A 13,907-nucleotide genomic window follows, 5' to 3' on the forward strand; every position below is an offset into this window, starting at 1 on the left:
GTTTTATTGTATTTTTCAAGCCTCATATCAAGTTGATTTCGCTTTTTTTATTTTGTACTAGCTGAACCCGGCATGCGTTGCAATGCCACAATAACCCGTTATATATATAACCACGAATGACCCGTTCCCGTTCCCATTTGTCGGAAAAACGCAGGCAGCGAACACATTTGAAATTATTGCGTTGCAATGACACTCATTCCCGTTTCCGTTCCCGTTTTTGTGCGATTTTTTTTCACAGTAATCTTCCCGGACATGCATACAACAAATCCTTAAAGTTCCATCGTAATCGGTTAAGTGGTTTAGGAGCCTATTCGCGACACACACACACACAGACATTCAATTTTATACATATATCCCTATCCCGTTCCCGTTCTCGTTCCCGTTCCTGTTCCCATTTATCGGAAAAACGCAGGCAACGAACACGTTGGTCGCGATGCGAAAACATTTGAACTTATTGCGTTGCAATCACACTCATTCCCGTTTTTCCCGTTTTTGGGCAATTTTTTTTTCACAGTGATCTTCCCGGACATGCTTACAACAAATCATTAAATTTTACACGGACAGGCAGACATTCAATTTTATATACATATATAGATAAAAGTATTCAAATAAATTTAATAAAAAATGTTTATTATTAGATTAGTCATGTTTAAGGTCTGTTCATACTTAACAGCACTGCACGGCTTCAGCACTGCACGACTCCGTTTCAAATATGTCATTTTATTACATTTCTATTCATATCTACCTACACGTCACGGCCACGTCACGTTCACAGCACTTTGGCCGAGTGCAAGCCAAAATCGGCTTACTTATACATTGCAGGTCATAACGATACGGCGCAATATTGCTTACGTCGTATTGTCGAGTACTTACAATATGAAAGCATACACGTGCATTAATAGCTACGCGTCAGAATACAAGTCAGCAAAAATGTTTCGGCGTTTATCGAATGAAAAATGATGTATAATCGCGTTGTTGTTGGAAGAAGAAGCTCAAGAAGGCAATCAAAAAGCACGGAGGCGTTTTGATGTGCATCCCATGTTAAAAAATAGAAAAACCGAAGGAGAGTTTTGGACACTGTATAAGGAGCTTGTGGATGATGGAGAAATTATTTTTAAAAATTTTCGTATGAACCGATACCAATTTGAAACAATACTGGATAAAATAAAAACACAAATCACCAAAAAATCTACAAAATTTAAGGAAGCATTGTCAAAAAGTCATTGTCAGCGCCAAAACCATGTCGAAAGATTGAACAGCTGTCAACTGTATCGATAATTGGTCCAAAACAGCAAAGCAGCGCACACTCATGGCACGTAATTCGCGTGTATATCTCCACGATGGCCAAAAAGACAGATACGATACGTTGACGGATGTTGCTGTAAGGTATGAACAGGAAATGACGGGTACTGCTGTAAGCCTGCCGTGGCGTAAACGTGACGGTTGATATGAACATACTTTTCGTACGGCCGGATACATGCTGAAGTCGGTACGTGCCGACTAGGTATGAACAGACCTGTAGGAATCTCGTCATCGTCATCGTCATCGAAACATTCGAGAATATTCCGCAACAACAAGCCACATTCCTTGCAGAACTCACACACGTAAACAAGCGGAACGAAACCCAGACGACGCACACCTGCAGTCATTATATTAAACTCAAGCGGAACGCCCCTACCAGTCGAGTGGAACCAAAACGGTCGAAACACGCCGCCACCATTAAACTACATCGAGCGGAACGGCGCCAATCGTTCCAGAAAATTCTACCCCTCGACAAAAGCAAATTCCTCGCTTACGCATCAACAAACCACCACCATCGGTCAGGTGACTCCAGAAACACTATAAAAGGAGGTACAACCCAAACAACGCCAGTCGACCCACAGCAGCAAGCGTCAACACACTGCAGCAGACCAGTCGACATCCAGCTCCTGACCAGCCACCACTACACTACGCGGACTTGGAAGATCAACCAGCCGGACGAGCCAGCAACACACTGCCGTATCCAGAGACCTTCCGAACATAGCCGAACAACGAGCCAGCAACACACTGCCGCATCCAGAGACCTTCTGAACATAGCTGAATGCCGAGCCAGCGACACTCTACCATATCCAGAGACCGCTGAACGACATACTTTTGCCAACAATTAATCATACTTGTGTATACGTGTTACTACCAAATAAATACCAAATCCAACATATACATAGCTGTATTTAATACCGAACACAGACGAACCCGTCTATAATACATGGCGGACTGGTGGTGAAGAAGACCTTCACAACTAGACTAGTCCCCATAGACCTTTTAGCGGTTTATATTAAAAATACCGAGCGAAGCCGGGTAAAATCACTATTATGTTATATTAGACAGTGATTGCACGCAGCATTGTTTATGGGCAAACGTCAAATATGAAACGTCAAAATAGAGCGGGGTGGCGAAAAGGCAGAGAGAAGAGCGGTTGCGGGCGCGGTCACATTCGCGTGGTGGAAACGAGAAACAAGAAACGAGAAACGAGAAACGAGAGACCAGCGCAGCGCGGATGGTGGAAACAGTCGCGCGATGATCGCGTCGCGAGTTGGTTCTCCTCACCCCTTCGTTCGTATCTTTCTCGTTCGTTTGTATTTATTTCCGCAAATCTGCCATTCGTTCGCCAATCGCCAAACGCCAATCGCCTCTCATTAGCTGTCAGCTGTCAGTTGTCACTTTTGTTGGTCGATTGCTACCGCAGTACGTCTCGAGCGCGCCAAATCCGAACGTTTCAAATATTATATCTCGTTAGTGGTTGGTCGTTAGTCGTTAGTAGTTAGTAGCTAGTAGCTAGTCGCTTCACTTTGAAAGTGATTCGTGATTGTTGCTGTTTGCCATTCGCCAATCGCCACTTGCCACTTGCCTTTGACACTCAGCTGACATCGTGCTCCTCAAAGTTTGTACGATCGGCGCCTCTTGCATTACAAGCGCTGCTCAAACTTCTCGCCGCTCTGCCTCTTATCTATTTTTTATTGTGTCTGTGTGTATGTGTTGTGTAACAAAAAATTGGGACAGATCGTTTGCTCCATATGAAAGATCTAGGGATTTCTGTTGCGATAAAAAAATGTCTTCCATAAAACATGTTTATTATTTCCATTATTTACTAATATGTTGTTATGACGTAGACGCGAATAGCATGAAAATAAATTTTATGCGTGAAAATAAATCATCATGTAAATTTGTTATGAAATTACTTCAGTGGAAATTTCACACTAACATAACAGAACGATCTAATTTTGATTTTAATTTTTTACATATAACTAGTAACCAGGCGTACGCATTTGTGCACTTATAAAACTGTCGGTTGACAGTTCCTGTTTCAGGCAACTGTCAATTGACAGACGCGCTTGACGTCTGTATGAATAAATAGTGTGACAAAATAACCATATTACATATATATTAATATAATTTTTTTTTATCAATTTTGTCCTATTGACAAATTTATTTTGTATGGTGACCAGTACATCTTCTTGGCAGAATCTTTGGGTTGGGCCTTTTTATAAGTAGAGATCGGACCGGAAGTGTGCCGTTCATTGTTAATTGTTCGCTGTGCTTTGTCCAATTTTATGTAGAACCTTTTTTTTGCACTCTAGCTTTATAAATACGCCCTGATACCTGAAAAAAGGACGCTTCCTATCCGTCCTTTATAAGTATCGACATCGATCTTTTTATTTTCATAAAATGTACATCGATGATTTTCTATTGCTCCTTAATGTTTTTAATAATTCAAGTAAACATTCAATAGGAACATTAAAAAAATATGTCCTGGTTTTGTCACATTTTATTTTATTTTTACATACATATTTACTAGAAAGGCATAACATGTCAACCCCAATACGCCTTCTTGGCCAATTACAAGCATCGATATACAATTTTTTCTTTTTTAGAATAATTTTAAGAGCATCATATATGGAGACATCTATGGATACATTTTTTTGACAAATTTTTGATAAACTTACATTTTTTTTATATAAATCGTCAAATTTCAAGATGCTTAGAAACTTGCAGCATTTTTAAACGAATCAGCCAAATTTGAGATTCTGAAATCTCGAAAATTGCCAGAAATGGGTAAAGGTTGCCAATTTTTTGAAACCGTTTCAGTGAAATTCAGATAAATCGACAAACTCTGATGGGAAACGATCGACCTGGAGTCACATACCAAGGTCTGGCCAGCAGCAACCAGTGGGACTCGAACCCGTGACCACTATAATTGAAAGCATATATGCTGACCACAAGTTTACTCTTCTGGATAAACATATGTAAAATGGTCACCTTATTATAATCGGTGGCTTCATTTTAATATATAAAATATTTCGTCACATATATTGATTGTTCGTATAGACGTCATAACGACAAGGCGCATTTGCAGTCCGTTAACCGCTTAGCTGCCCAAAGCGCCTTAAGGCGCAAACAGCCGTATTATACGCTCAGCGCGTCGGCTGGGCGTCTAAGCGGTTAAGTTAAGTTATTGTTTTATTACAAGGATTTTATATGTTTCACTAGTTATTCAGTCGAAATTCCTACATTCTTCCGATCGGTTTGAAACTTTGCCATTTTGCGCGGTTCGGTCACCGATAGAAATTTAAATCGCTTCTGATAGTTCGATGGTGAAAAATAATCGTAATAAAGACATGTAAGGATGAAGAAAATTTGAAGACGTTGACGAGTAGCCTTATATATTTGACTTTCCGCCACGCACTCGGATTTTGTCAGATTTTAATTGTTTAAACGCCTATAACTTTATCTTTTTGACACCTATATCTTATTATCAAATGCACCTGTTTACTAATATTCTGTATTGAAATATTTTATTTGATACATACATACGTTTACTATCTTGAGATTGATAGTCAGAACAGTATTGTCAACAAAAGTTCTGTATTCTTTGTTGACAACAGAACTGTATTGTCAACGAAGAACAAAAGTTAAATTGTCGAAAGGTTGGCCAGTTAATTGGTTCCTAGTCTGCTTTTAACAAGAATAACTACAACCGCTTTAAATCGCAGATATGTATAATTGGTCCTATTGGAATTTCAATGATATACATTTAACGAATTAAATACAAACGTTTAAAAGTATCCAATAGTCTGTGATACACATTAGGTATAAAATATACGAGGAAAACGTTCTAAAATTGCACGCTTAATACCTAAACTGGTCAATTTAACTATTCGCGGCAATTAAAAGCCCGAGACCGCAAATTGCACTGGCTTTTGTATGCATTGCGTTGAGTTATTACGTTTTAAAATGGAGCATGAACTTCGGGATTGCACGTTAAGCTGCTAAAACGGTCGTAGAGCTGCGGTCGTTTTTATCTACATACATATATTGTAATGCCTCGTTTACAATTTAATATTTCGAAATTCCCACTTTGATAACTGCTGTACAGGTACTGGAGTAACCTTCACATTAACTCAAATATTGTTAGCGCTCAAACGTCAAACTCTTGTCCTTTTATGTTGTTGTTATCTGTCATTAAATATTTATTGCTGACATAACGTTGAATATTATTCATGAATACAATTCGTATCGTATCTTCCCCCTGTGATATAAATCAAAAACTAATTAAAATAGGTTTTTTTAGGTGCAAACTTCCTAGGGCGCGATTCGCCAGAAATCGTTACGGAAGTGGCGTAACGAAGATGAGCGACTTCTTTCAGTTTCGCACTCGTTGTGCACGGTCTGAGCAGCCCAAAAATAAACAGATAATTTTCTTAAATTGTGTCTTTTTTTAAATGTTGTATTTTTGGCTCGCTTTAATATCTTTAAAATGGTAAATACTATTAAAACAATTTATACCCTTTTTATGTGCTACTTTTACTAGCCGTATCCTCATTGCTTACAAATTGCTGTTGATCTTCTTCACCTATACTCTTTAGGGTCTTGGGTAATGACGAAGTCATCTTCCCAATCTATATTAATAGCAGTATGTCAAAACAAAACTTTCACCTGTCGTTCTTGGTATTTCGATTATGTAGATATCTTCCCTCGGATAGATATATCAAGGATGTAAGCCTTGATACATCTTAGTAAGGGTATCTATCTACCCTTGATACATTTCACCTTCTAGATATGTTCAATGGATTTCTCAGCTAGTTCAACTCAACTAAACTTTTTCAATATGTAGAGTTAAGGCGAAAACAAACCGAGTGGTATTGGACGTTACATCCTTGGCTTCCCGCTGTGTCCCCGAATCCAATTCGGGTGTAGTTGCACGTGCAGAATGCTTAAGTTTGGGAGGTCGCACGTGTTTGCATATCCATATGAAACCGACAAGTTCACCGTTATCGATCACTGCCAAGCAAGGATAAACATAAGGATAAAATATCACCGAAAACTCTCCAGGGGGTGATTTTTGGGAATGTGTACCATATATGTATATGGGCTATGGGTGCTGGGTTTTTTTGCATGTTTTTAAAGTAACCAAAAAAAACCACGTAGCACGTACCACTCAGTGTGTTTTCGCCCTTAAGGGCTCAACACCTACTTCCTTGTGTATATCCTTTTTAATAGTCCGGGGAGATATCACGTTTCAGTCAATATCCAATGGTCTTACTCACTTGTCAGAGCTGTTACATTATTATAGTGGTTCTAAATCTTCTTTATGACCCATTGCAGATAGGCAGTTTTTTTTAGATAGTTTCGCATGCTAGCATGCACAATCTATGCTATGGTACTTAAGCTGAAATACTTGCATTGACATGGGTTGGACAGTGATCGATAACGGTGATTCCCATATTTGAAGAAATGTAGAAGAAACTTGTTGAAAAAAAAACTTTGCGGATTTTTCACAACAGGAGACCAAAAACGTGCCCGTGCCGTTTGATTTGAGTATATTTTCCCTAAGACTTGCAGTTGTTGCCAGCCACTTCACGATAGCAAAATTTCGCCTAACACCCTTGCTAAATGATTAATTGCTAAACAGTGTTCTAAAACCTGTCGCAAGATTTGAATAGTATTTGATATTGTAAATTGTAGTAAGGCTTTGTAAATAATTCCAATTTAGAGTATGTAACCGAATAATAATTGGCTGTTATCAATATTTGCTGTAATCAAGTTTTGGAAGAAGAAATCCACTTCAAACTGGAAAGGTTGCGAAATTTTAACTTGATCATTTAAGAAAAGTTGTTCACATCTCCACATATGATGATGATGATGAAGATTTGGACATCATAAACCAACCTGCCCTTCTTTTTTCCTCATGTGTACATAATATGTAACGCCTTGACCCAGAATCAGCTTGAACTTCTACGGCCCATTAGAACGCACAGAACATATCAAGCAGTATAAAGTTCTTGATTGGATTGCCTATGCAAAGTGCTCCTATGTACTATCACAAACAGTTGCTTCCCAAAGTTCTTCGATGTACTTAATGCTGCTTAACCGATTCGTGATAGAATCCCACACAATTCCTCCTGTGTAGAAACTGTGACAGTGTGATCTGCTGCGTGCCAAGCAAGCACAATTTCGCTTAATTGCAATTTCTTTCCTTCAAATTTCACTTTCAACTATTTGTGACATATGTGTACATTCGTATGCGTGTGACAATCGAGCTCGTGCTGTCAATTTTTGTACCATCCAATCCAATCAGTACTCTTCCTAGACTTTTTTAACGAGCCGAAAGATTAACGGTACCATTTTAGACTTCTTTCCAGCTGTCTCTCGATGTGGAGTTGGGTTTTTGTGTATAGTCTGCAATTAGCCGTCGGCCATTGTGTCCGCGTCACTCAAAGTCGCCTTTTGAGGGTCTCGAAAGGTCCAAAAGCTACTTGTGCTCACACTCTTTTAAAGTGTGCACTTCTTAGTCACGACCGTTGGTTACATTGGATTGATTCATTTTAAAAATAGTCTTATCGACTAAAAAGTTTTGAATCGAAAGACAAAATGAAAAAAACGAATAAAAAATTTTGGCATTATGAAGTGTCCATTAAAAAATATGAAACGATCATTCGAAAAAATAGATTTTAGCATTAGAATAGATACAAAAAGTGACAACGTTGCAGTCTTCTGCTATTGACAACTGTCAACTATCAAAAGGTTTACGTATTACGTATGAATATGAATGATGATGTCAGGTCGTAGAGTCGAAGCCAAGGTCGAAGGTCTCAAGCCGAAGAGTAAAAAGAAAGAATCCAGTAGAGAGAAGCGTTGGTGGTTGCCGGTTCGTATTTTGGTACTCGTGACGTTGCCGATACAGTTCATTTGTCATTTTAATGCACATTTCATCCGCTTTTTAAGTAGCATATATTTTTTTCAATGATCAAAGCAAAGTTTCTAATGCAATCTGTATCCGTCATTTAGAAATGCCCACAATTTTTTTGTAATGTACAGAAACTTTTTTTATTGAGCAAATTTTTTTTTTAAATGGACATTTAAATTGTTCCCATATGTATCTTATATAAAAAAATGAATGTTTCTATTTTTGTTTAGATATATCTATCTATTGTTAATCTACAGTTTCTAACTTGGTTACACCAAATTCGATGTAAGATCGCACGGTGCCCCAATAAGTAAATCAGTTGACAAGTTTTGGAGATGCTCAAAGCCCTGTCCTGGGTTCAATATTTGAAAATTGCACACAAACACATGAATTTTGTGCAATTAAATTTGCAATTTTATTTGGCAGGGGCGAGTTTTTTAAGTACCTTCCATCGTTTGCAGTCTTACCAACATGGCTAGCTATTAAAATTTTACTGACCATCCGTTCGCGATGTGTGGTCTTTCCACTCTTCAGGATTGGTGCAATAAAAGAGCGCGTTAAAAAATAATTAGATACACTTGAACGACTATGCTGCGTTCACAGTAACAATCCTTACAAAATACCCGAAAAATTCAGCTTGTTGTTATTTTTGAATGTAAGAACGAAATAGGATAAATATATGAAAGATGTAAGCCACGTAGCTCTCTGGTTAAACAATTGTCGTAGTAGAGGTAGCAGAGGTTGTGGGTTCAAATCCTTGTCGGAATCAAAAAAATATTCAATTTACTCGATGGCCGCTGACAAGATCCGGCAAGGTTATTAAGTCTCTTGCTTTTTTGAGTTTTTGAGTTTTCCAATTTATCTAACTTAATTGTTGAGAAGGATCCAACAAAATCGGTATCCCCTCCCTCGCAAATTCGGCATGGCCAAATTTTTTGATTGTTACAAGCATACATATGACTGCGGTTTGTAATTAATTAAAGCATACATATGTATATACATACATTGTATACTGAAAAAGCTTATGATGTTAATAAGAGTAATGAAGGATGTTCTAATGGCAACGTAGGGTGTACCAAGGGTGACGAATGATGTAGTAAGAGTAGAGTTTATAATATATGTATATAAAAACGGACGCGATGTATGTGTGTTTGTGGGTATGTGGCGGACGCGTGGACAAGTATGGAGATTTCAAAAAAACAAATTGTAGAATGCCAGGAGTATACGTTATGCATAGGGATAGGGCGTGACGACCGATCGTGTCGAGGAGACACGGGGAAGTGGTGACCTGAGCGTGTGACATGTGCTCTTGATATTGAGCACTTGCGTTCTAACGTGAAGTCAGGGTCAGATGCGCGGGAGCGCACGAAGACACACACACACACACACATTAATTCATCATGTCGAATGGGTGAACGGATCGAATCGGCGAGCATGTAATTTTGTTTATTAAGACGCGCGCGCGCCTATATACTACCTTACAATTTATTTATAACTTTATTTTAATTCGTGTATTAATTCCTTTCGTTGAAACCACCTGTTGAAATCAACGGACACATCACTAGTATACTATATTTAGGGTAATGCGTAAGATGTACTGATGATGAATGTACTAAGCGTTACGTAGGATGTATCAAGGGTAGAGTAGGATGTGTTAAGGGCAGAGTAGGATGTGCTAAGGGTAGCGTAGGTTGTTGTTCTGACTTACTAAAGAGAGTAAGGGCGAAATCAAACAGGAAGGAACGCGGCACATGGATTTTTTTAGATACTTTTAAACATGCGAATAATAAGAGGTTAGTAAAAATGTGGCATATTCATGGCACGCCCAGCACACACCGTCCCAAAATCACCCCTGGAGTGTTTTCGGTAAAATTTTATCCTTGTATTTATCCTTGCTTGACTGTGATCGATAACAGTGTATCCCATATTTGAAGAAATGTAGGAGGACCCCCACAGCGGGGAGCCAAGCACACGCCGTGCCGTCTTTCTCTGTGTGATTTCGCCCTAAGTTTTCATTGCCCGTTAAATATTTCACTATATCGAAAGTCTGTGCTTGTGATAGCAATGTGAAAGTAATGGTACACACGCACGTTGCGATTTAAACCTCGTCTACACGTTTTTTTCATTATTTTAATCGATTTTCAGTGATTTTCACGAGCCGTCCATAGCAAATGTGATACGAATATGTTCCTCACGAGCCGGCACTATCTTAGCGCTGCTGCCGTGTCGTTGTGCAGTTGTAAAACTCGTATTATAGTGTTCTATCTGGACTTGCACGACCAATAATAAAAATACAAGAACATGAACAGTTAGCCAGATCCAGAGTGAAAGCTGTAAAATAATAATGTAAAATAATAATAAAAATAATTTATATATACAAATAAATAATATATATATAAATTGAGTGCAAGATGTGATCTTCAACCATAAATTCATCAATTTATGGCCAGTACTAGTTTTAATAAGAGTAAATAATATTTTTATAATAAATTTATATTAATAATAATAATAATTGAGTGTATATATATATATATATATATATATATATATATATATATATATATATATATATATATATAATATAATGTAAAGTGTATTTTTTTTAAATATATAAATATTGTGAGTTTATTCATTATTGTATACATTGGCCAGTATTTTTGATGTGTGTAATGAATAAATAATAACAAGGAGTCGGATTATTCCGCTGTGAAATCACTGGGCGATCTTGTTACGGTAAGTGGGTTTTATTTTGTTTTAACCTTTTCGTGTCTCGGCCTTTTTTGTGTGTTGCGATAATTTACAAACATTTTGACATTTTGTCCGTTGCATAAACTGGAACGAAGAGTCGTCGCAATCAAAAGGCAATTATCTACAACTAGAAAGTGATGAAAATTGAGTGAAAGGTCCGCTTTTTATTATTCGCTCACTTAGTATTCACTCCAGGACAGTGATCTAATAAGGGCAAGAAAAGTCAACCTAACATTTTTCAACTCTTTGATAAAATATGATCCACTTGGAGCTTATAAAGCTCTGCTTCTGGTGCAATGTGAGAAAAAAAGGACCATATTTTGAGACTAGGACCCAAATTGCCTAAAATATATGCATTCACAATGATATGAAAATTATGATTATCAACATTAACCACTTAATCGCCAAGCGTTTGTAGAAACCGATTCGATTATTTTATTATGTGTGTTTAGTGCCAACCCTTGAATATATCACAAACTAACGAAAAATATTGGCTTTTTTGATCGCTTATGGTGATGAAGTGGTTAATCTGAGAATTTGGATTTAAACCATCCTAAGGGCGAAATCACAGCGTGCGATGTGGGACGTGGTTTTTTTTTTTGGATATTTTTAAACAGAAAAACTGTGGCATACGTGGTACCATACCCGGTACAAACGAAACATTTGAGCTGTTTCGTTGAAATGTGTAGTAGTGTTAATCCTTGCTTGACAGTGATATATACCAAAACGACCCTATGAACCATTTTCAGTAAAATTTTACCCTTGCTTGAGAGTGATCGATAATGGTGTATCGACAAGTTCTTCAAATATGGGATATACCGTTATCGATCAAGGATAAAATTTTACCAAAAATGGTTCATAGGGTCGTTTTGGTATATATTGTCAAGAAAGGATAAACACTACTACACATTTCAATGAAACAGCTCAAATGTTTCGTTTGTACCAGGTATGGTACCACGTATGCCACAGTTTTTCTATATGTTTAAAACTATCTAAAATAAACCACGTCCCACGCTGTGTGATTGGTCATGAGTCAGAAAACGTTGATCAAACTCAGTGTTGATAAAAGTACCACTCCCAAGTACAATAACTTTGAAAGATTTGAAGTACAAAAGTCAGATTTCCAGTGCTCTCCTATCTCTGCCTACAGATTGATTGATAACAATATCAGCTATCGATTGTTGTGTCATTAATGTAATTTTGTTTTTGTTTTACAGGGGACAAAGTCCCAGCAAATAAACCAGCTACACCCACCAGAGCAACTCTACAAAGAACACTTCATGGTTTATATGGTAAATATACAAAATATGTAATTACGGCCTGGTGGTGGAATCGATAAGTCCTAAAATAATGGAACGTGTGAAATGCGTGCTCCGTCTCCTTCTCTCTATCCCGAGATAAGATCTCGAGTCACGGAGTTTTGCGTCACACGGCCATTTTCCGCGACTTTTAAAAACGCACGTTTTTGAACCCTATAGGGCTCAATTTCAAAAGTTGTGCAAGGTAGCCGAGATACGATCGCGTTTCGACAAGTGCTCGTTTTATGGTTTTAAGCCACCTTAAGCTGATTTGGACCCTCAATGACATACATAAATGCTACAAACACATATTAGTATTATGTTTTAGTCTACGCATATTTTACGATTGTCTGAATTAGAACTATTTTTATGATTACAAGCCTCTTCTTGCTTCGCTTTCGATTTTGTGGTGTGACGAAATTTGGGTTCTATCCTATCGTTTTCAAACTTTGCCATTTTGCTCGGTTTGGTCATCAATATATGTATGTGGAAATGACGTCCGCCATTACCATGGTGAAAAATAATCGTAATAGACACGTTTGAAAATACTCCATCATATTTCTCGGTGACGTCTATCGTCCACAATGTTCGTCCACAATGTTCGTCCACATTGATCGTTTTTACTAACCTCTCCTTACTTTATATCCCTTTTCGCCACCAACTCGCTATGTCAGATTTTAATTGTTTAATTACTAGGCTCTTCTACATATGTTTGGCTTCGCTCGTTCGTTTGACAACATTTCGATTTGTTTTCCTACATTCTTCCGTTCGTTTTGAAACTTTGCCATTATGCGCGGTTTGGTCAACAATATGTATTCAAATCAAATCCGCCAGTACGATGGTGGAAGATAATCGTAATAGACAAGTTTAAAAAAAGCTACAATTTTGACTATCTTGACGTCTAATGGTAAGTTGCCATATCTCTCTCGCTTTGTCAGATTTTAAATGTATAAACGCTTATAATTTTTTTCTTTTTCACACTACATATATCTTATATAATTTGCATTGTAGGTTCTCATTATCTCTCATATATATTTTTACCTCACTCATAGATAACGTAATGAATGTTAAATTGTTTATATTATAATGGTGATTCGATATGCTTGTTATGGCCAAATACGTCAGGCTCAACTGTCATTCTGACTATGTGATATTGAAATCTCGCTGTACGAATCGGTCGATCTTTTTGTTTTGTTTTCAACTCGTTGACATGGGAAGTTTTTGGTTATTCTAGTCTGAAGGTTTCATTGGTGGACGAATCGATTTACATACATCGATGTTTTGATTCAATAAGAATAATACGTGTTTCTAGATTCCGCGACTGTAACTAGCGATAGTGACTGTGATCATTTTTTATTACAAGGTTTTAATTAGTTTCACTTCATCAATTGGTCTGACAAACTTACACTCTTCTGATCACTTTTAAACTTTGCCATTTTGCGAGGTTTGGCTGCCGATAGAGATTTCAATTGTATCCGTTAAATTGATGGTGAAATATAATCGTAATTAACACGTCGAAGGATCCAAAAATTTTGGAGAAGGTGACAGCTCATCCACTGCCAATAACTGGTGACCTTGTTTGTTTGACTTTTCGCCCCCCACTTAATTTGTCGGATTTTAATTTTATAAACGCCTAT

The 13,907-nt window shown here is 37.5% G+C and overlaps 1 protein-coding gene and 2 long non-coding RNA genes across 4 annotated transcripts in view; 2 read left to right on the forward strand and 1 right to left on the reverse strand.

Moving 5' to 3' along the window:
- The window catches only part of LOC143910004 (uncharacterized), an 805,996-nt gene that overhangs the window by 178,941 nt on the left and 613,148 nt on the right, over nucleotides 1-13,907 (reverse strand). The gene's annotated exons all lie outside the window — the stretch shown is intronic.
- The window catches only part of LOC143910007 (uncharacterized), a 260,391-nt gene that overhangs the window by 69,019 nt on the left and 177,465 nt on the right, over nucleotides 1-13,907 (forward strand). The gene's annotated exons all lie outside the window — the stretch shown is intronic.
- The window catches only part of LOC143923023 (uncharacterized), a 44,636-nt gene continuing 42,729 nt past the window's right edge, over nucleotides 12,001-13,907 (forward strand). Inside the window, exons 1-2 of the mRNA XM_077446489.1 lie at nucleotides 12,001-12,078; nucleotides 12,190-12,264. Coding sequence (XP_077302615.1) covers nucleotides 12,001-12,078; nucleotides 12,190-12,264 — 153 coding nt within the window. The remainder of the gene's footprint in view (nucleotides 12,079-12,189; nucleotides 12,265-13,907) is intronic.

This window comes from Arctopsyche grandis, chromosome 3 (assembly GCF_051622035.1).
Source record: "Arctopsyche grandis isolate Sample6627 chromosome 3, ASM5162203v2, whole genome shotgun sequence".
Lineage (NCBI taxonomy): Eukaryota > Metazoa > Arthropoda > Insecta > Trichoptera > Hydropsychidae > Arctopsyche > Arctopsyche grandis.